We start from the raw sequence: 20,990 nt of genomic DNA on the forward strand, positions 1-20,990 counted from the left end.
TCAGGAAAATATATACGCACTTTTGCTAGCTCTGTAAGCATGAAATCTGGCATCCATAAGAGTAAACATGTTTCTTAATTACACATATGTAAATGCTTTAATTATTTATTAATAAAGTGAGATTTACCTTTTTGTTTTTATTTTCTAATGTTTTCGGATACGGTTTTGAAGATTCGTTCTCACGAGTTGTGTTCACAAAACTCGAACACATACTATTTAGTATTTTGGTTGCCTAAGTGATGACAAAATGGTCCGTTAAAGTCCAGCGCAATTTAGTGAATTGAGAAAACAGCGTTTTTTTTTAACATACATGCATCATTTCAAACTTCCTGTTTATTGAATAGTCTTATGGCAGACGATTATGACAAACCCGCTTACACAGCTTCATAAGTATCTTGATCAGTTCCCATTTAAAAGTTTATTCCTGAAGTGCAAGAAGAACGTTAACCCACAAAGCCAAGATTTGTTTTGTTGACTGGGTTCGCTTCCCGCGACTAGCAATTATGACTTCCTGCAGTGATAATTGCGTGGGCATGAAACACAAGTCACATCGGGGCCACTATATATATATATATATATATATATATCTGTCTGTTTAAATGTATGTATGTATGTATGTTTGTATGTCTGCCTAAAACTTTCAACAGAGGCGACGGATTTTCACGAGATCCATATCGTTTTAAAGCACAACCCGTCGGACGACAGATAGCGAAAAATTGGCCCCAAAAATGAATTCCTTCACCCTCTACTGGGCACTTTCCTACAAGAAGGGATCGCTTTTTCCACCGAGATTTTCGAAAGTCATCCCCTCTTTTCGATTGACTAGCCTTAATTTAAACCTACGTCACTTTCGGGCGGTGATGGGCGCCACAGCAAAGACGTAACTTTTTACGCGTTCTTTTCCTCCTTCGCGATACGGGTTCGAGCCTTCCTGCCTACTACCACTTATTTTTATTTTTTGCTCAACACACATCTCCAAACACCCGGGCAACGCCGGGCACCCAGACTAGTATACACACACACACACACACACACACACACACACACACACACACACACACACACACACACACACACACACACACACATATATATATATATAGGAAATGGTAATTAATAAAAACTGAAAAAAGTGCTCAATAACGTTGTAGAGCAAATATGCGTTATATTTTTTTATTACCGTATCTTTCTGTTAAGTTACATTATTGTTTCAGCTACCCGGCCGTTTTTTGGCCGTCTGTAGCTTCCTCAGACTTTTACAGAAACCTTTCTGTAAAAGTCTGAGGAAGCTACAGATGGCCCAAAAAACGGCCGGGTAGCTGAAACAATAATGTAACTTAACAGAAAGATACGGTAATAAAAAATATAATATATATATATATATATATATATATATATATATATATATATATATATATATATATATAGAGAGAGAGAGAGAGAGAGAGAGAGGCAGATAGATAGATAGATAGATAGATAAATAGATAGATATAATGTCAATATGTATATTCTCCATGGAAAGCAAAGCTAAAAAGTTTTTATAACATCTAAAATCTAAAGTGTATTTATATGTAAAATTTTCCGGTAAAGACAAATAAAATAGTCTGCATTCTCTCCACAAAGACAGCTGTAGAAGCACAATTCCTCTTAAAACTTTAACCACAACGGTATATCCTACTTTGATCAAATTCAAATCTACTATGTTTGTCTGTCTGTTTATCTCCATATTTTCAAACAATCTCTTTCGAAACTAAAAGTGGTAGAGCATCACTTGGGGTCTTACATTATTGGATTTTTATGGACCGTGATTTTATGGGTTTTTAGTTGGTTAAAATAGTTTTAAGGGGTCAAAAATTGGTCAAAATTTAAAAAAAATCGTTAAACATTTTTTGCAGTCATTTTAGTTTATTTTTAATCAGTTCATATGCGTGTCAGATTGGTACAGTGGTAACGTCACTAGCTTTGAATGCTACAGTTTTTCTTTCATTTCAATTCTAGTTAATGTTACCGAAACACGTTTTCTTTTAACTTTTGAAATCACGACTCTATAATAATATATACGAAATTTGGCTAAATTAAAAATCATATTAAAGCGTATTTGACAACCAGGCAAAGCCGGGCGCCCCTCGTTAGTTATATGTATAAAATGCTGGCCCTAATCTCTACGTACCTCTATATTTGTCGATTCTCTGTGTGTCATTTTTAAGGCAACTATGAGGGCAGAACTCTCCTAAATCTCTAGAGTTCAACAGGCGTGCAGTTTTAAGAAAGAAGCTTTGTTCATGGAATCTACGTTTAGGTTTAGGCACAGATAATGAGTGGGGGACATTATTGATAACGACGACGTGTGTTTCGTGAAAGTTTGACGAGGGAGCACCATAGATTGGAGCTCAGACAAGCACTTTCCATAAAAATAATGATAAAGCAGAGACAGGCTCGCAACGTCTCTTCTGTAGGTTGCAGAGAAGAGAAAAGGGCATCTTCCACTAGGCTACGAAGTCTATTTTGAACTCTGTTAAGGCAGGATAAGCTGCTACTAGATGTGGCAACAGTGCTATATCTTTAGACTTACTTGGCTCTTATACAGGTCGAATCTTCTTTTTAACTACAGGGTGAAACGATAAAATTGTCGCCTTAGAAAAGACGACATGATTCCATTTTCGTTTGATGAAAACAGGTTTTCTTTTTTTGTTGCAGAACATCTACTAGTTGGTCAGTTTTGTACGAATCCTAAGAGCGATATGTCTGAAAAGGGACACAATGTTCAACAAGCGAGGTTGGAGATGCGCTGCTGTACAACTCATATTCTCTATCAATCCAAATTATGACAACAGGACCATGGCCAGCACCCTCAAAATACAAATTCCGACAGCTGAATGCTTGAGGGTGTACGCGGGGGGGGGGTGATGAAAACAAAGTTTGCGGTCAAATTCTACACACCTGCAGTTCTTGAAAAGAAGCTATGGAATAGGAAGCTGTCTTAGGATTTTATTCTTAATTCGTTGCACATATTTAGATCGTGAACCTTATTCAATCAGCAATGCATTTGTAAAAATATCACCTGTTGATTCGATAAGTGTCTTAATACAGAAATTTTATTTTTAGCCAATCGAAAGCGCAGGAAATATATACTTTCACACCTTTTAAAAAATCAAAGTTGGATTATTGTCACTATCCGCCGGGAGCTACTTAAGTGATACTTAAGTCAAGCCTATAAAATATTCGAGATGGGCAACTCGAGAGCGACCATTACATGAACTCGGTAACAATTCAGACTGTCTAGTTACTGTTAATCTCGCACTACTTTTTAACGAACAACTTCACATACGAAGACGCTATTCATTTTCGAGACTGTTTCTTATCAGTGATATATTCTTTTCGAAGTTGAAAATTTATGCATAGTTATTCGAGAAATACTTTTGTTCTTACATGAGAATATGCATATGTTCTTGTGTTACTGTGCATGTGAGCGCGTGTATAATTAATGTGTGCATGTGTGTGCGCATTTAGTTAGTATGTGTATACACGTGAGTATTGAGTTAGCATATGCATGAACATGTGTAGAGCTAGTGTATGTATGTGCACGTGTATTGAATTAGTGTGTACATGTGCGTGTGTACTAAGCTAGTCTTTGTGTGTATGGATCTGTATTGAATTATTGTACGTGTGTTAATTTGGTGTGTGTTTATGTCTGTTTGAGTAGCGTTTGCATGTGTATGTGAGTGCGTATTGAGTTAGTGTGTTCATTTGCGTGTGTAATTAATGAGTATCTGTCTGTCTGTCTGTCTGTCTGTCTGTCTCTTTCTCTCTTTATATATATATATATATATATATATATATATATATATATATATAACGACTCAACTTTATAGGGATTAATTTTTAAAGAGAAAAAGTAGGCTTTGTCAGAGCAGGAAAAAAGACTGAATGTTATATATATATATATATATATATATATATATATATATATATATATATATATATATGTGTGTGTGTGTGTGTGTGTGTGTGTGTGTGTGTGTGTGCAATATATGCATAAAAAGACTAATGATATGAATATATATATGTAATATTATTATATATAACATAATATAAATGTGTATAAAATATAGATAATTGCTACAGTGACTGGTAATTTTAGAAATAACAATAGGTGAAATACTATTCCCACATTTTTTGGGGGCGGAAACTTAACATTCTTCTAATTTACAACTGTGTTCTTACTAATCCTGTTTGCACGGAAAGGCTAGTATACATAGAGTAAATGTCAACCACAGAGACGTTCTTATCTAACCGATTAGATAAACAAAAATAACCCAAAACAAATTCTGTGAGAAATAACAGGTTTTTAAATATGCGGAGAAGATTTAAGCAAGACAGCCAGTGTCTATCACTGGGCATTAAGTAGAAAGAAACAAGTCTTGCGAGGATGAAATACCTGTTTGCTACCAAAGTTTTGGAAGGAGTCGGCATGTGGCTGCTCACTTTTGCTCTGTTCTTATCATCACAGCCTCAATTGGCACAGGTAGGCACCATTTCTTCACAAACCAATATTGACAGGCAAAGAAAAAAAATCAACTAGATTAAAGAATTATGCAAGAAACCCAGATTTAGTTAAAAAAAAAAAATTACTTAATATTTAAACAAAAAAAGAAGAAAAAAATTCTGTAGTTCAATTCAATAAAATAAGTATTCTGTATAGCCTTATTTGGTCATCTACCCACAAGGGCTGAGCCAGACACAAGGTCAGTTTTTAAAGTAGGGAAGTAGGGAAAGTCCACCTGCCCCAAACGAAACATTCTGGATCGAAATGCAAAAATAAATTGCCTCAGTCATAAGGATTTCTCCTTCACTGACCGATTTCAGAACAGCTACAGTGTAGTATAAGAACAGTTATCACACTTTTCTCCTAGCCAAAAGAAAATTAAAAAAAATCTGTCTGCCTGTATATTTTTCTGTCTGTTTATTAACTTTATAACCTCATAAAATGTGAAATGTGTCAGCTTGGGTCAAATATTGAGCACAAATTAGATGATAGAATCAGTAAAAGTAAGTTTGTAACGTCAGTTGGATTAAAAAATAAATAAATAAAAGATAAAATCCAAAATGAGAATTTACCTGCTCGCTATGCCCCACCCCCAGACCGTCTCTCTATTTGTTTGTTTCCCATTTCCAACTACAGATTAAATAGTATTACTACCTTTGGTGATATTTTCAATTTGTTTATAACGAACTATATCAACCTTAGTTTTGTTACATTTTACTGTATATACGTACACACACACACACACACACACACACACAGAGAGAGAGAGAGAGAGAGAGAGAGAGAGAGAGAGAGAGTAATTGAAATGAGAGCATGTTTCTGAATTTTTGGTGATAAGAATTGATAATGCATATTACTTGGACTACTATTTTTTTTACTATTTAATTAATTGGAATGTTTACTGAGATGAGTATTATTTATTCATTTATTTATTGCGGACTATTATTTTAATCTTTTTAGTTGTCGTTTCAAGCTAACTCTTCTTCTGGCATTGTCTGAAGATAGCGGTTTCAATCCTACCCAAAACCGGCCAGAGGCTTAGTTGCTCAAAACTTGGTGTGATTCAAAACAACTACGTAAGGCAGTAATTGCTGAGGATGCAGTCAGGAGATTCAGAGTTCCTATCCCGTCGTGGATAATACCTGACGAAGGCCAGGGTAATAGTTGGCCGAAACGTCGTGAAACAACAAGTAAAAAAGATGAGGATGATAGTCTGCAATAAATAAATGAATACCATTTTTTTTATTATCTTTTGTGATATTTTCAATTTGTTTATAACGAACTATTTCAACCTTAGTTGAGTTACATTTTACTTCAATGCGCACACACACAGAGAAACTAACTGGAATGAGAGTATGTTTCTGAATTTTTGTAATAAGAATTGATAATTTATCTTATTTGAACTCCTATTATCATCTTCAGTCTTATTCTCACAACGTTTCGCAAGAATCCATGGCATAACAGATAAAACACTAAGTAAAATTCAGTTCCAAGTGACACGAAGGTTGAAAGTTCAGTCTTCAGTGCGGGTGATACTAAGAATACAATTTAGAATTACTTAAGACGTCGATCTTATCATAGTTGACTGAACGAGAGCACCCCCCGCCCGTGGATTAAATAAAAGGTTCCGTTTCAAATTTCGTGCAGATTCCCGAGTTCGGCAGAAAGATTCCCAAATTCGACAAGATACACCTGAAGAAAGTCGGGGCTTACATCAGTCGAGAGAGTTATTGACACCATTTGAAATAAAAGGTAGGAGAGATGAAACAACATACAGCGAGAAAACTGAGAGATAGGTTACTTGGTGAGTTAATTGCAAATTACAGATAATTAAAACAACACATTTTTTTTCAGACATAATCCAATCTCCAAACTAAAAGATTTTAAGAAAATACGCCAATAGTTTATGGTACAGGAGATCTTATCATCTAGAAATGTTGACCTAACAAATACATTAAGAAGCCTAACCTATTGCTTAGAATCTTTCACTATAATAAAGATCGATGTTCATTTATTTGTACATAAATAAATATAAATCCACCCCGTCACACAAAAAATTGCTAGTAAAAAGCGTTTTCTAACCCCCGCACGCTGAAGGAACAAGAACAATCGACCCCGTCGATTGTATAAAAGGTGCAGTTGGAAATTTCGTAGCGGTTCTCCGGTTTGATAAGAGGTTACATCGGCCGAAACGTTGTGAAAATAACATTCAAGATGAGAATGGTAATCCGAATTATCCAAATAATCCAAATTATCAATGCTCCTCTCAAAAATTCCGAAACATAATATTCATGTGACGCTTATAAATTATGGTGATATGCCATGCGGATTTTTTGTCCGAATAAAAACAAAAAAATAAAACAACAAACAAAATAGCATACTCTTTCCGACGAGCTTCGCCACAAAATTAAGAACAAACGTAATTTTACTCCTCATGTACTCTCCTAGGACCATCAAAATATGGCGTAATCACGATGACGCACTGGTGTTCGTTAGATCACTGAGGTTAAACAACGTTGAGCCTGTCCAGTACCAGATGGGTGACCATTTGGGGATACCAGGCACTGTACATAGGACGACAAATTCCACCCAGCCTCCAGCTTTCTCGACACTATTTTGCCGTTGAATCAGGCTGGTTGAGACGAGAGAGTGAAGCTGGCTCTGTGCAAACCAGCTTCATTTTCAACAAACTCATGCGCGTGTCATCCATGATCTTTGGGATGATCAGATGGTCTCCATTATTCCGATAGACGAACTCTGAATAAAACCAACAAGCTTTTCTCCAATAATACCCACTCATATCATAACCACTCCATCCTTTTATTGTCGTCTCAAACGATGGAGAATCTCATCTCGGGAATAAATCCATTCGTTTGTCCAGCCATCATGTTCATCAAGGGTTTCTCGGGCCTCATCAGTGAAAAGAAGCTTACTCATTTCTATATTTATATATTTGTTTGCCCATTTCATTTTCAAATGTTTGTGTCTTAGTGTAAGAGAAGACTTTGCAAGTGGAATTTTCACAAAAGCCATTATTTAAAGAATTGCATTCCTTGTTGATTTTGATACGTTACTACACCCAGTTGTTGTGAAAATTGATTTGCTTGATTGTTTTCTGCAGAATTAACCAATATTCCTCAAATTTCTGTTGGTAACAGTCTTAGATATTCTCGTGTCTGATCGTTTTGTTTCTCTCTTTTGGGCTTTGAAGTATATTTTTGACTTTGAAGTAGTATAGTTGTGACTTTGAAGTAGAGTATACTGTGTCAATCTCTCCATACCAGATTAGTAAAATATAAATATTTCACTAAATATACGTCACAAAAAATTAAAATTGTATTATTAAATGACTCATTTAAGGTTAGTTATTTCGAAAACTTTTATTAAAATTCATGCGATATTTACAAAGTTATGATATTTTATTCTTTATCGAAGAATTTCCACTGTCCATTAATGTATTGCAGGTCTCTTAAAATGTTGTTTTAGGGCAAAAATACAAAAATGTCTTATTTTGCAAACTTTACTTTTTATTATATTTTTCTGTCAAAGAATAATAAACTAAAACATATCCTAGGTATGGGCCTCATTTAAATTAATTATTCATCGACATATTCACCATTTTTTATAAATAACTTTAAACAACCGTTTGTCCCCCGAGGAAGTCAATTCTTTGATCTTAAAAGGAGTTTTGGCTCTAGCAACATCAACTATGTTTCTCCACAAGGCACCCTTTGAAGTAAATGGCTCTCCTCCCTCATAAACTCCTCTTTTTAATATTGACCAGAGATATTCAATGGGGTTAAGGTATGGAGAACACGGTGGTCAGGTCATGAGAGTTTACCCAACGAATTCCATAGATTCAGGGAAGGATGCAGTCGCCCAAAGAAAAATGGGATGGTACATTGTGATGTATAAAAATCACCTGAAAGCGACGTGACAATGGTAGATCATCAAGTCATGTCGACAAATGATTATCCAAAAAGGCCGTGTACGCATTGCTGGTAAGCTTTACACCATCTGGCACTCGGAATGGTCCAACCAACTTATCCCCAATGATTCCCGGCCAAAACATGATGCTTCCACATCCTTGTTGGCGATGAACTCTGTAATGAGTCGGAGATCTGTTCGGGTTTTCAAACTTTGGTCCATCTATCCGGACCGTCAAGAGTAGCATAGGCCCCATCCCTAAATAGAACCTATATGAAATCAATTTTCATGTAATTCTGTGTCCAAACAATTCGATTTCCCTATGTTGGTTGCTCAATGGAGGCATTGGAAGAGGTTTGATGTTCCTTGCACTCTCATTCAACACATTGTACCGGCCATGCCTGGATCTTGGAGCGATTCCAGCTTTTGCAAAAACGAAAGCACTGGTGCTGTTTGTGTTTCGGTTGACTTCCCAACGAATTTTCCGAATATCACGACCTGAAAGTTTTCTCCTGATGCCCTTATTTTTCTGGATTTGGTGTTCGGGTTGTTCAAAAATTCAGCCAACGTTTTCGGATCCCATTCCAGCTCCGTGGCTAAAATTTTGATGAACAACCCTTCTGCGAGTTCAGCAACTGTCCTTTGTTTTTCGATAACTTGTAAGAGATCTGCAATAAAGCGATGAACAGTAAAATTTCTTTGATAATAAATGAAATGCCGTAACCTTCGTAAATATGGTATGAATTTGAATAAAATTTTGCGAAATAACTAAACTTAAAGCAACCCTTTGATGGTACAATTTTTATTTTTTGTGGTGTACGAGGGGCGTGCAATAAGTAATTCCCCTGACCCACTTCCCATAGAAGTAGAGCAACAAAACTTGGCACAGTTATTAGTCCTTCTCTACATAGGAATCTTCCAGAGTTATGCATTTCTCCCATCGTTTGATGCAGCTCTGGCGACCGTTTTCGTAGAACACCCCAGGTTGGTCCTCCAACCACAACGTGACTTCAGAAATCAAGGCTGCATCGTCTGGGAAACGCTTTCCTTTCAAAAACAACTTCATGACTGGGAAGCGGTGAAAGTCGGAGGGTGCAAGGTAAGGAGAGTAGGGAGGATGGGAAGGAATTCATAATCACATGCCCGTGCTTCTGATCTGGCGACATGCGAATTGTGGATCGGAGTGTTGTCCTACAGGAGGAGGGTACCTTTGCTGATCTTGCCTCGCTTCTTGATTTTGATAGCTTCCCTTAATTTCCTCAAAAGTGAAGCATAATAGGCTCCTGTAATTGTGGTACCCTTTGCCAGGAAATTGTGGTACCCTTTGTCATCACTACTCCGTCCTGGTCCCAGAAGACTGTGAACATGACATTGCCAGCGGAGGGCTGCACTCTTGCCTTCTTTGGAGGTGGTGAGTCCAAGTGCTTCCACTGCATTGACTGGGCTTTGGTCTCTGGATCATAGTGATGGGCCCAGGTTTCATCTCGTGTAATCAGTCTTTTGAAAAACTTTGACTCATCTTGGCACATCTCCAAATTTATCCTCGAGCACTCGACGCGCTCTCGCTTCTGGAATGATGTGAGCAACCTGGGAATCCATCTGGCAAACACCTTATGCATATGCAAATGGTCATGAATGATAGTTTCCACAGACCGTGTACTAATCTTGACATCTTTGGCTATTTGGCGAATAATAATGCGCCGATCTTCCAAAATGGCAGCCTCAACTTGACAGACAGATGCCTCATCAATAGCAGAAGGGGGGAGACCAGGTCTGGAAGCTGTTTCCACAGACTTCCAACCATGTTTGAATTCACGATGCCAGCATTTTACAAGGTCATATGATGAGGCATTATCAACATAAGTTTCTTTCATTTAATCAAGTCTCCTGTGGTGTGCGCCCTTTCAAATACAAAAACCGGATTACTGCTCGACATTCAACAGGCTCCATTTCACACCTGACTCAGTTCAAACACCTGTAAAACAGAAACCACAATTAATTCAGAGCTGTAATTTGCCACATAACCAGTAGAGATATAAATCATTGCACATGCAAAATTTCAGCTAGATCAGACAACCAGAAGTGGGTCAGGGGCATTACTTATTGCACGCCCCTCGTATAATTAGTGAAATATTGATATTTTACTAATCTGCAATAAAGCGATTGACACAGTTTATTTGTGACTTTGAAGTAGTATATTTACTTTAGCTCCTTATACTAAGTCGTTTTGTGTCTGGAGCGATTTCAATGAAAAACGACAAGACTTTAGCTAATCTTTACGTTATCAGGAAGTGCTATGCAGTATCATGATAGACTTATGTTCTAGCATTTTCTGTTTCGCTTAATTTTTTTCTTTATTTCCAGAGTTTGGTAACTTTCTCAAAAGAAGCTTTGCTCGAAGCCACAAAACTTGGTCTTGATTCTGGTGAGTTGATTATTATCGCTATACATTTTGGAATACAATAATTATATACGTCCATTAGTCGACTAGCTGCCGATCTTGTAAGAATGTACACTTGGCGTCTGCGAACAAAAACTGTTGCATTTCTCAAAAATTATATCATTTACTCAAGTATCTTTTTCGATTCTTCAACTAAGAATTATTGCCCTATTTCAGTGTTGATACCAACATATTGATACAATATACGCGCATTATAAATTGGATTTCACTTAAAAATGGCGCGTCTTCTAATTTGAATAATGTTCTATGTTAATCTAATTAGCTATCATTCAAGATGGTGCTCGGTTAAATTGACACAGATAAAAAAATTGGCACCACAAAAACGACAGAGTAAAAATGGCAGCGAAAAAATAAAATAACTGTAATAAGATTCCATTTAAAATAGAGTGAGGATTTTTAGTTCAGATCATCATCATCATCATCATCATCATCATCATCATCATCATCATCATCATCATCATCATCATCATCATCATCATCATCATCATCATCATCATCATCATCATCATCATCATCATCATCATCTCCACCACCACCACCACGACGTTTTAGTGAAATTTAAAGTATTTATTTGTAAACTGGAATTTCTTCTATAACAATTTTGTTTTAATTTTCTCTTTCAAACATCAGGTGATTTTGACGCTTTTACATTCACCAAGTTGATGACGTCTGATGATGCAGAGATAAAACCGTAAGTAAAAAAAAACAAAACAAGCAAAACAAAAACAAACAAAAACCCTGCTACTATTTCCAATACTTGCGCTAGAGCAATGATTCTTAAAGTAGGCGGTACCACCCCCAACGGGGCGGTGCTTTAGTATCGGGGGTAGTAACGCAAAAGGGAGCGGGAACTAAAAATATTATTTTTGAAAAACAAATTCTGTGTTTAATATTGTTGTTTTCAATAAAAAAAAACAAAAACAACAACAACAACAACAACAACAACAAAAACAAACAAACAAACAAAAAAAACGCATGTGTAAATTATGGGTAATTGTGAAGACAAAATAATGTTTGATTAAATTAATTATTATTTTTGAAAAACAAATTTTGTGTTTCATATTATTTTCAATTCGAACAAAATGTTTGATATAATTAATAAGGGTTATTGTAACCATTAAATAAAATGTTTACAAGCCGACGAAGTCGAGCTTGACTGCACTACAGCATTAAATACATATTGTGTTTATAATATAATATAATATAATATAATATAATGTGTTTATGATATAATATAATTTGAAACAAGAGCTTACATATGTATGGAGTAGGGGGCGCTGCAGTCTATTGTAGAGACCAATGGAGTGGAGCGCAAGCCTGAAAAAAGGTGGAAAACCCTGCACTAGACTCATTCCCGCCTCATATATGATATGAGAGGAGGAGACATTATTTATAAACCAATCAATGTGCTCATCTCTAACCAGCAAATCGTATACTAGAAATATCCACCCAATCTAAACGCACAATTTTAACAGCTGCCCAAGCCAACAACGACACATTTATTGGATTTACTTTATGGCATATGGGCGTCTTTTTCAGTTGTAGGCTGATACAACAACGTCGCTTTTCGATTGGGTCAGCGTTTTTAGTGAAATTTAAAGTATTTATTTATAAACTGGAATTACGGGGAAAAGGTTGTTTCTCCAGTGTTTACATATGCTAGATATACTACAAAAATATTCATATAAAATCATAGAATTACGACAGCAATTTAATTTTTCATATCTAAATAATTATTATCGTTTCTGATGAGATAAAAATAAAAGAAACTTACTTTCTTGCTTTAAAATGGTTTCGTCTGTATTTAAGTAAAAAAGAAAAAGAAAAAAAAAGCATATGACTTATTCGCTTATTTTTGTGTGGTAAAACGGATATCTTTTCTACTATTATATAAAAGGAACTGTGTGTGTGTGTGTGTGTGTGTGTGTGAGAGAGAGAGAGAGACAGAGAGAGAGAGAGACAGAGAGAGAGAGAGAGAGAGAGAGAGAGAGAGAGAGAGAGAGAGAGAGAGAGAGAGGTGTAAATATACTAACAGAATACCTGGCATCGCTCTGAATTGAATGACATTTCTGGAAATATATACTAGCAGAATTCCCAGCGTCGCCCAAGATAAAATGAGATTGGTTGAAAATATATAGTAGTAGAATTCCCAGCATCGCCCGGGATTGAATGAGATAGGTGTAAATATATACTAGCAGAAGACCCGGCGTCGCCCGGGATTGAATAAGTTTGCTGGAAATATATGCTAGCAGAATACCCGGAGTCTCCCGGGATTAAATGAGATAGGTGCAAATATATAATAGTAAGAATACAAGGCGTCGTCCGGGATTGAATGAGACAAGTGTGAATATATACTAGCAGAATACACGGCGTTGTCCGGGATTGAATGACGTTGCTGAAATATATACTAGCAGAATACCCGGCGTCCCCTGGATCAATTGAGATGGGTAGAAAAATATACTAACAGTATACCCGGCGTCACTCAGGATTGAATGAGATAGATGGAAATATATACTAGCAGACTACTCGGCATCAACCGGGATGGAATGAGTAAGGTGAAAATATATACTACCAAAATACCAACGTAACCCGGGATTGAATGACATCGCGGGAAATATATACTAGAAGAATACCCGGCGTATCCTGGGATTGAATAGACAGGTGTAAATATATTATGTTATTATTTGAGTAAGGTGGCGGCGATAATGTGGGTTAAAATTAAAACCCTTACACACATCCCCACTTTCTTTTCTGTTAAAACCAACATCCTTACACACACCTCCATTTTCTTTTTCGCCTTCCTGTCACGGGTTCGAGCCTACTTGCCTACTACAACTTATTTTTTTTTTTTTTGCTCAACACACACCTACAAACACCTGGGAAACGCCGGGAACCCAGGCTAGTTATATATAAAATAATTGTATAAAATCAACAGTAGGTTCTCTACAGTGCAATGTAGACTAAAGTGGACAAATTCACTATGGAGAGACATGCGGAGCTTCCCCCAGGTGCATCGCGATGGGTCTACAGCTGGAGAGGGCAATCAATCGATTTGATTGAAAAATGGTCAATTTCATCGATTTTAATGACAATAAAAATATGGGAGTATGAAACATTCAAACATTCGTAGATCATCTCGGGCAATTTTGGCTCTTCTCACACATATATATATATATATATATATATATATATATATATATATATATATATATATATATATATATATATATATATATGTAATACAGTTGGGGAAGCAGGAACCCGGAGGGGAATTCCAAAGTCTAGCGGTTCTGGGGAAGAAACTACTGGAGTAGAAGTCTCTCTTACATCTTACAACTGTGAAGGGGTGGGATTTTATAGCTTGTCGGGTTTCTCGGGAGTATTTACGTAGAGGAGGTACAAGTGATTGCAGTTCGTCGGAGCATTCACCGTTAAAGTACTTGTAGAACAGGCAGAGGGATGCTACATTTCATGTCGATGGGACAGAGGCTGAAGCTTGGATGACAGTTCAGGACCTATCAGGTTGGCGACTCTCTTTTGAACCTTGTCTAGGAGTGAGAGACTAGTAGCAGATACAACGCGTAATTTCATTTCAATCACCTAAAATTCAGAGGACTATACAATTTGTATGACTTTTATTAAATAAAAGATTTATTTATCAGAAATACCAGATTTCAAATTTAGCATCATATACGGAAAGTAGAAATCGGACATTAAGTTTACTTTCTTTTTTTTTTTCACTATCGCTACACTTATTTCGTCCTTTAGTCCCCACATTCTATTCCATTCGTTGTTCATCACAAAGGAGGAATAATTGCTGCTATCTAGGTCAGAATCTATCGATCTAATCCTTTGAACTTAATATAGTTTAGCTCATTAAGTGGCTTCATGTCTTGCCTGCAAGTGGCTTCAAGACTTGTCTGAAACATAAGAAAGTAAAAATTCGACGGATTTTAATTTGAGCTAAATAAAAGCATATGTTCAATAACTTTAAAAAAATACTGACACGCTCGGCGCAAACATATACCACACGATATTACTGAACCATATTTGTTAAAACACACTTAACTCAATACTATGGTTAATGTAGTTTTAAAATATATTCGGTTATAAAGTATCTTCATAACTCTTACAGGAATTTATGACCTATTTCAATTCTATTGTTGTATGGTACAAACGTAAACCCTACAATGTTATTGCAGTGTATTTGGAAAAAAAACAGATACCACATATTATTCTATCACCAAGAAAGCGTATTTCAGTTTGAGTTTATTATTCGACATAACAATAATCAGAAGCTATTAAAATAAATATATCAGAAGCAATTACAATAAAAATATCAGTACAATTCAAATAAAATCATAAAAAACAATTAAAATAAAATTATCAGAAACAATTAAAATAAAAAATAACAGAAACAATTAAAAAAGCGTATTTCAGTTTGAGTTTAATATTCGACACAAGAGTAACAGAAGCAATTAAAGTAAAAATATCATAAAAAAATTAAAATAAAACTATTAGAAGCGATTAAAAAATATCAGAAACAATTAAAAATATATTCTAAGACACAATTAAAATAAAATTATGAGAAACAATTACAATAAAAATATCAGGAGCAAATCAAATAAAAATATTATAAGCAATTAAAATAAAATTATAAGACGCAATTAAAATTAGATTTTGAGAAACAATTAAAATAAAAATATCAGAAACAGTTAAAATAAAAATATTAGAAACAATTAAAATAAAATTATAAATGCAATTAAAATAAAATTATGAGAAACAATTAAAATAAAAATATCAGAAATAATTAAAATAAAAATATAAGAAAAAATTAAAATAAAATTATAAGAAAAAATTAAAATAAAATTATAAGACGCAATTAAAATAAAAAAATATCAGGAGCAATTAAAATGAAATATTAGAAGCAATTAAAATTAGATTTTGAGAAACAATTACAATAAAAATATCAGAAACAATAAAAATAAAAATATTAGAAACAATTAAAATAAAATTATAAGAATTAATTAAAATAAAATATCAAAAGCAATTAAAATAAAAAATACTAGAAACAATTAAAAGAAAAAATTCAGAATCAATTAAAATAAAAATATATGAAACAACCTAAATAAATATATTTTAAGCAATTCAAATAAAATTATAAGAAGCAATTAAAATAAAAATATCAGAAACAATTAAAACAAAATTATCAAAAACAATTAAAATAAAAAATATCAAAAGCAATTAAAATAAACATACTGTGCATTCGGCGATTGGACGATATCATCTTTGAAACAAAAAGAAGTGATAATGTAATACAAACATAAAATTGTAGTCTCTTATTTACTAGACAGTTGTATTATATATATATATATATATATATATATGTATATATATATATATATATATACATACACTAGCAAAAGTACACGTCGTTCACTGGGTACAGCCAACAGAAAATGGACTCTGATTTATGAAAGTATGATAGGTTATGAAAAGGAAGGGTTGTAAAGGGATAGCTTCGAGTTTGGGGGTATCAAAACCAAAGCAAAATATGATGAAAGTAAAAATAAAATAGATAAACCCCATAATTTATTATACCATACCTGTTCACACTGAAACACTTATCACAATATTCTGTGGATATATATTAAAAAGCCTTGTTAAACTTTGTGACATATTTCCATTCTATGGAGGTCAGACGCGAACGAACACCCCATAATTTTATTATACCATATTTCTTCAAACTGAAACATAATTATCAAAGTATACTTACGCAGATAGATATGAAAAGTCTTTATTAAAGTTTGTGCCTATTTCCATTCTATGGAGGCCAGGCGCGAACGCAGACCCCACAATTTTATTATATCATCCCTATTTAAGTTAAAACATACTTATCAAAGTATTATTATGTACATCTATATCAAAAACACTTGTAAACATTTTTGTTTTAATTTTTAAATTTTTTATTTCCATACTTTGTGGACCAGGCGCGAACGCCGACCTCACAATTTTAATGAACCACCGTTCTGCCAGATCAAACATATCCATTCCTGTGTCTCGATACATCTTCTATCATTATATGTAATCAGTTTTTTAAAATAGTCAACCATATAGGAGCCTATTCGTGACCACACACACACACACACACACACACACACACACACACACACACACACACACACACACACACACACACACACACATTCAGCTTTATATTATATATATATATTTAGTAATGTGATTGATAATTTAAAAATCAAATTATAATTAAATTAAAAATCCGTTTCATAAGAAGGAACAACAACAAAATCAATTATTTGTACGATCGTTTCGGAAAACAGTGTTTTTATTGTGGTAGACATCAAGTTACGGACAATAATTATTACATATAGTTTTTTTAATAAACAAGGTTTCCTCATCAGCAAATTGTGAAGGGTTTTTATTAAATTTAAAAGACACCATAAATAAACCTAGCATTAAAAGTACAAATAATTGATTTTGTTGTTGTTCCTTCTTATGAAACGGATTTTTAATTTAATTATAATTTGATTTTTAAATTATCAATCACATTACTAAATATTAAATTAGCTCTAGGATATTTACCTATCGAGCTTATTATATATCTAAATTACAACGAGCACTTTTTCTTTCCTGTATTTTAATTAAACTAGTAATTTCACTATTACATTTAAATACACTCTGCTCTTTGTTGTTTTTCGTCAGATTTAACCACGCGGAGATTAGACAACGAAAGCGGAGAGGAATAGACGATCGAACTACCCTTCATGTGCCAGTTCATGATGAAGTCTACGTTGTTAATTTGTTCCACCCGAGCCAGGTACTTCACCCGGATGCAGCTATCATAGTAAATGATGGTGAGCACCAACAAAAGGTGGATGCTGTTGGTTCTGACTGTTATTTGGTCGGCGATGTCACCTCTCATGGAGGATCGGCCAGTTTCTCATATTGCCACGGAATGGTAAGAGTATTTCATTGCTTTTATATGCGGCTCTTTATGTTCTGCATTTATAATTAAACTATAACATTTACATTATAATATTTGTAAGGAGGAGTGCTTAATATCGATGAGAGAGCACAATTAGATATAGAATTATACATGTCTTACTGATTCTATACGTATACAGTCTTAAACATATATCACGTACACATACTTTCTCTTCTAGCTTTTTTCTTTCTCTATCTCACCTCTCTCTATCTATCTCACCCTCTCTAACATATTATGTTATATAACATAGTGTTATATAGAATAAAATTTCCTCCTGACGACTATAGCTTTCAAATAAAAAAATTACATTAAAAAATAGTTCGTTTATTATTAATTTCCACCGTCTATTGATCAGTATGGACGAAAACGTTTAATTTCCAGTCAGTCGCTTTTAAAATTATTCTTGACGTAAGAAATTGTGAATGATTGTTACATGTTTGAACATCCGTAGAGTTTACAAACGGTGAAGAAAACATTGTTTATCCTACAAAATATTTGAACCATCTAATGTGAGTAATTGTAAGACGACTTGCGTTTGATAGGGTGTAACTCAGACTATTTATACGCTATTACTTTTTAAAAACGAAAACTGCTAGTCGGATCAAGTTTAAAAATCGTTTCGAAAAAAATATATTTGTTTATAACACTAAAAATATGTACACTATCTTGAAAACACTTTTTATCTCTCTCTCTTTCTCTCTCTCTCTCTCTCTCTCTCTCTCTATATATATATATATATATATATATATATATATATATATATATATATATATATATATATATATATATATATATACGTAAATTGAATAAAATCACAACCTACATGAATAGAAATTCACCTATTTTGGCGTTAAGTTCTTACAGCTGTTTCGAAACTCTTTTCGAAGCTCTGAAAACTCTTTTGAAAATTCATTGAGCTGAGATTATAATTGAGTTGGTATTATAGACAATTATATTCTAAACTTGCAACAGAAAGGAATTGTTGATAAAATAAAATAAAATAAAATAAAATAATGTATATATATATATATATATATATATATATATATATATATATATATAAAGAGAGTAAGAGAGAGAAAAAGAGAGGGAGAGTAAGAGGGGTGAGTGATATGTGCAAATTATAGGTTTTGCATATGCTCTCTATTTTTATACACACCAACCTTTTGAAGGTAAAAGCTCGGGGATTGTTAACATATAACAATAGAGCACGTATAAATAAATAATATTATGCTATCTTCTACTGGCCAAGGTTTTATTCACCTTACTGGCCATCTTTTCAAAACAAAAACTTAATAATGGCTGTTTTTTCTATGTAACGATTTCTAAGTCTCCCCCTTGAGTGGAAATGTAATTAACGTAAGTTATTCATTTTCGTGGAAGATTATTTCTTTTACCGCATTGCGGTACATTTTTGTTTCTGAGGAGTCCATAGAAGAAAGATCCGAGATTGACATGCAAATGACAGATAATCTGTGAACGAAACAGTCTATAAATGTGCCAAAGTTTTTGTAAAGTTTTATTTTAATATTCTTAAATATTGAATTATTAATTATCTATTAGTTATTATATCTATTTATGTAAAGATAGCTATATTTACACATGTGTATGTGTATGTGTATGTGTATGTGTAGGTCTCACTCCTAAGCTAATTAACAGATTATTATAAATTTTGGAACACGCTGTCAATATTTAGTTTAATATAGTTTTATACAAAGAAGGGGAAAAAGAAGTGGAAACTCTTTATGAAAATTCACATGCCTCCATTTTTTTTTTGTGAAATTTTAACTATAGATACCAATAGGTATAAGACATCAATTAATAAATATTCGAAACATTTAATTTTTATTTGTTCTTTTGTGACTAATTGTTTTTTGGTGAGTATTTTAAACGTTTTTAAAGGAAATAATATGTAAATAACTTCTCATTGGAAAATTGAAAAATATCAGATTTGCATTGAATTCGATCCATAGTCATTAGACATTTCAATATCTTATTAAGCATAGATTTAAGCCCTTTTTTTCAAAGCCCTTAAAAAAAAACATTTTAAAGCATCACAATCATAGAATGAATTTTAATCAAAATTAAAGTAAGGATTCTAAATATCAGGTTAGAATAATTATATTTTGATTTTGATCTAAAAAATGAATGCAAACCTGTTTTTGCTCAATGAATTCTTTTTGCTGGAGTGAGTACTAATCTAATTATTACACAAACACACATGTATCTATCTATCTATACTCCAATAAATTCGTTTTTCTTTTGTGTGTATCGATATTCATGTTCAAAACCCTCTTTTCTATTTATTAAAAAGAAAATATAATTTTCTTATATATAGTTTGTGGAATTGCATTCACAAGCAAAAGATCTAGCTAATTTGCATATTCTGTTAAACATTCATTTTAATTAATTCCCTATTAGTTGCTGCGGTTTTCTTATGGGATGGTCATCTAGAGTTAACTATTACGTGTAATTATATTCATACAGATATTCTACATGGTTTACACTTGCATAATATTTGCGTAAAATCTTTACAATAAACAAACTTGTTTCCATATATATTTATGTATACGTATATATTTTTGTTTAATCTATTAGTCTATCTATCTATATATCTATAAAAGTGAAAGTGTCTGTGTGTTTGTCTGTCTGTGGACATTTCCCTACACAATAACTCTATCAATCTACAGACTCTAAATTTGATATACAGGGTACTGAGATTTGGGAAAATCTTTGCAATCTGTTTTCGGCTGGAAATTTGGCTGTTACGGGGTCAAAGTTCAACGATTTGACCTTTGAGAACTCTACCAAACTCCTCCGACAATTTTGGGTCTAAACATTTGAAATTTTAGATATAGGTTCCTTGGACATGGATCTAACTTAATAAAATCATTTGAGCCCAAAACAATAAATTTTCAGGGGTCATAATAGGGGTCGAAGTTAAAAAAAAATTTGACCTCTTCGGTCTCTATCAAATTACTCAAACAATTTCTAGTCTAAACATTTGAAATTTTACATAAAGGGTATTCAGAGATAGAGCAAGCTGT

The 20,990-nt window shown here is 33.7% G+C and overlaps 1 protein-coding gene across 1 annotated transcript in view; it reads left to right on the top strand.

The window, feature by feature from the left end:
• The first annotated feature begins 4,225 nt into the window (after window positions 1-4,225).
• LOC145258314 (A disintegrin and metalloproteinase with thrombospondin motifs 17-like) overlaps window positions 4,226-20,990 on the top strand; it is a 107,260-nt gene continuing 90,495 nt past the window's right edge. Inside the window, exons 1-4 of the mRNA XM_080116374.1 lie at window positions 4,226-4,525; window positions 10,838-10,898; window positions 11,565-11,625; window positions 17,661-17,916. Of these exons, the coding sequence (XP_079972500.1) occupies window positions 4,430-4,525; window positions 10,838-10,898; window positions 11,565-11,625; window positions 17,661-17,916 (474 nt within the window). The 5' untranslated portion in view covers window positions 4,226-4,429. The remainder of the gene's footprint in view (window positions 4,526-10,837; window positions 10,899-11,564; window positions 11,626-17,660; window positions 17,917-20,990) is intronic.

This window comes from Euprymna scolopes, chromosome 3 (genome assembly GCF_053919585.1).
Source record: "Euprymna scolopes isolate OS-2025 chromosome 3, ASM5391958v1, whole genome shotgun sequence".
NCBI lineage: Eukaryota > Metazoa > Mollusca > Cephalopoda > Sepiida > Sepiolidae > Euprymna > Euprymna scolopes.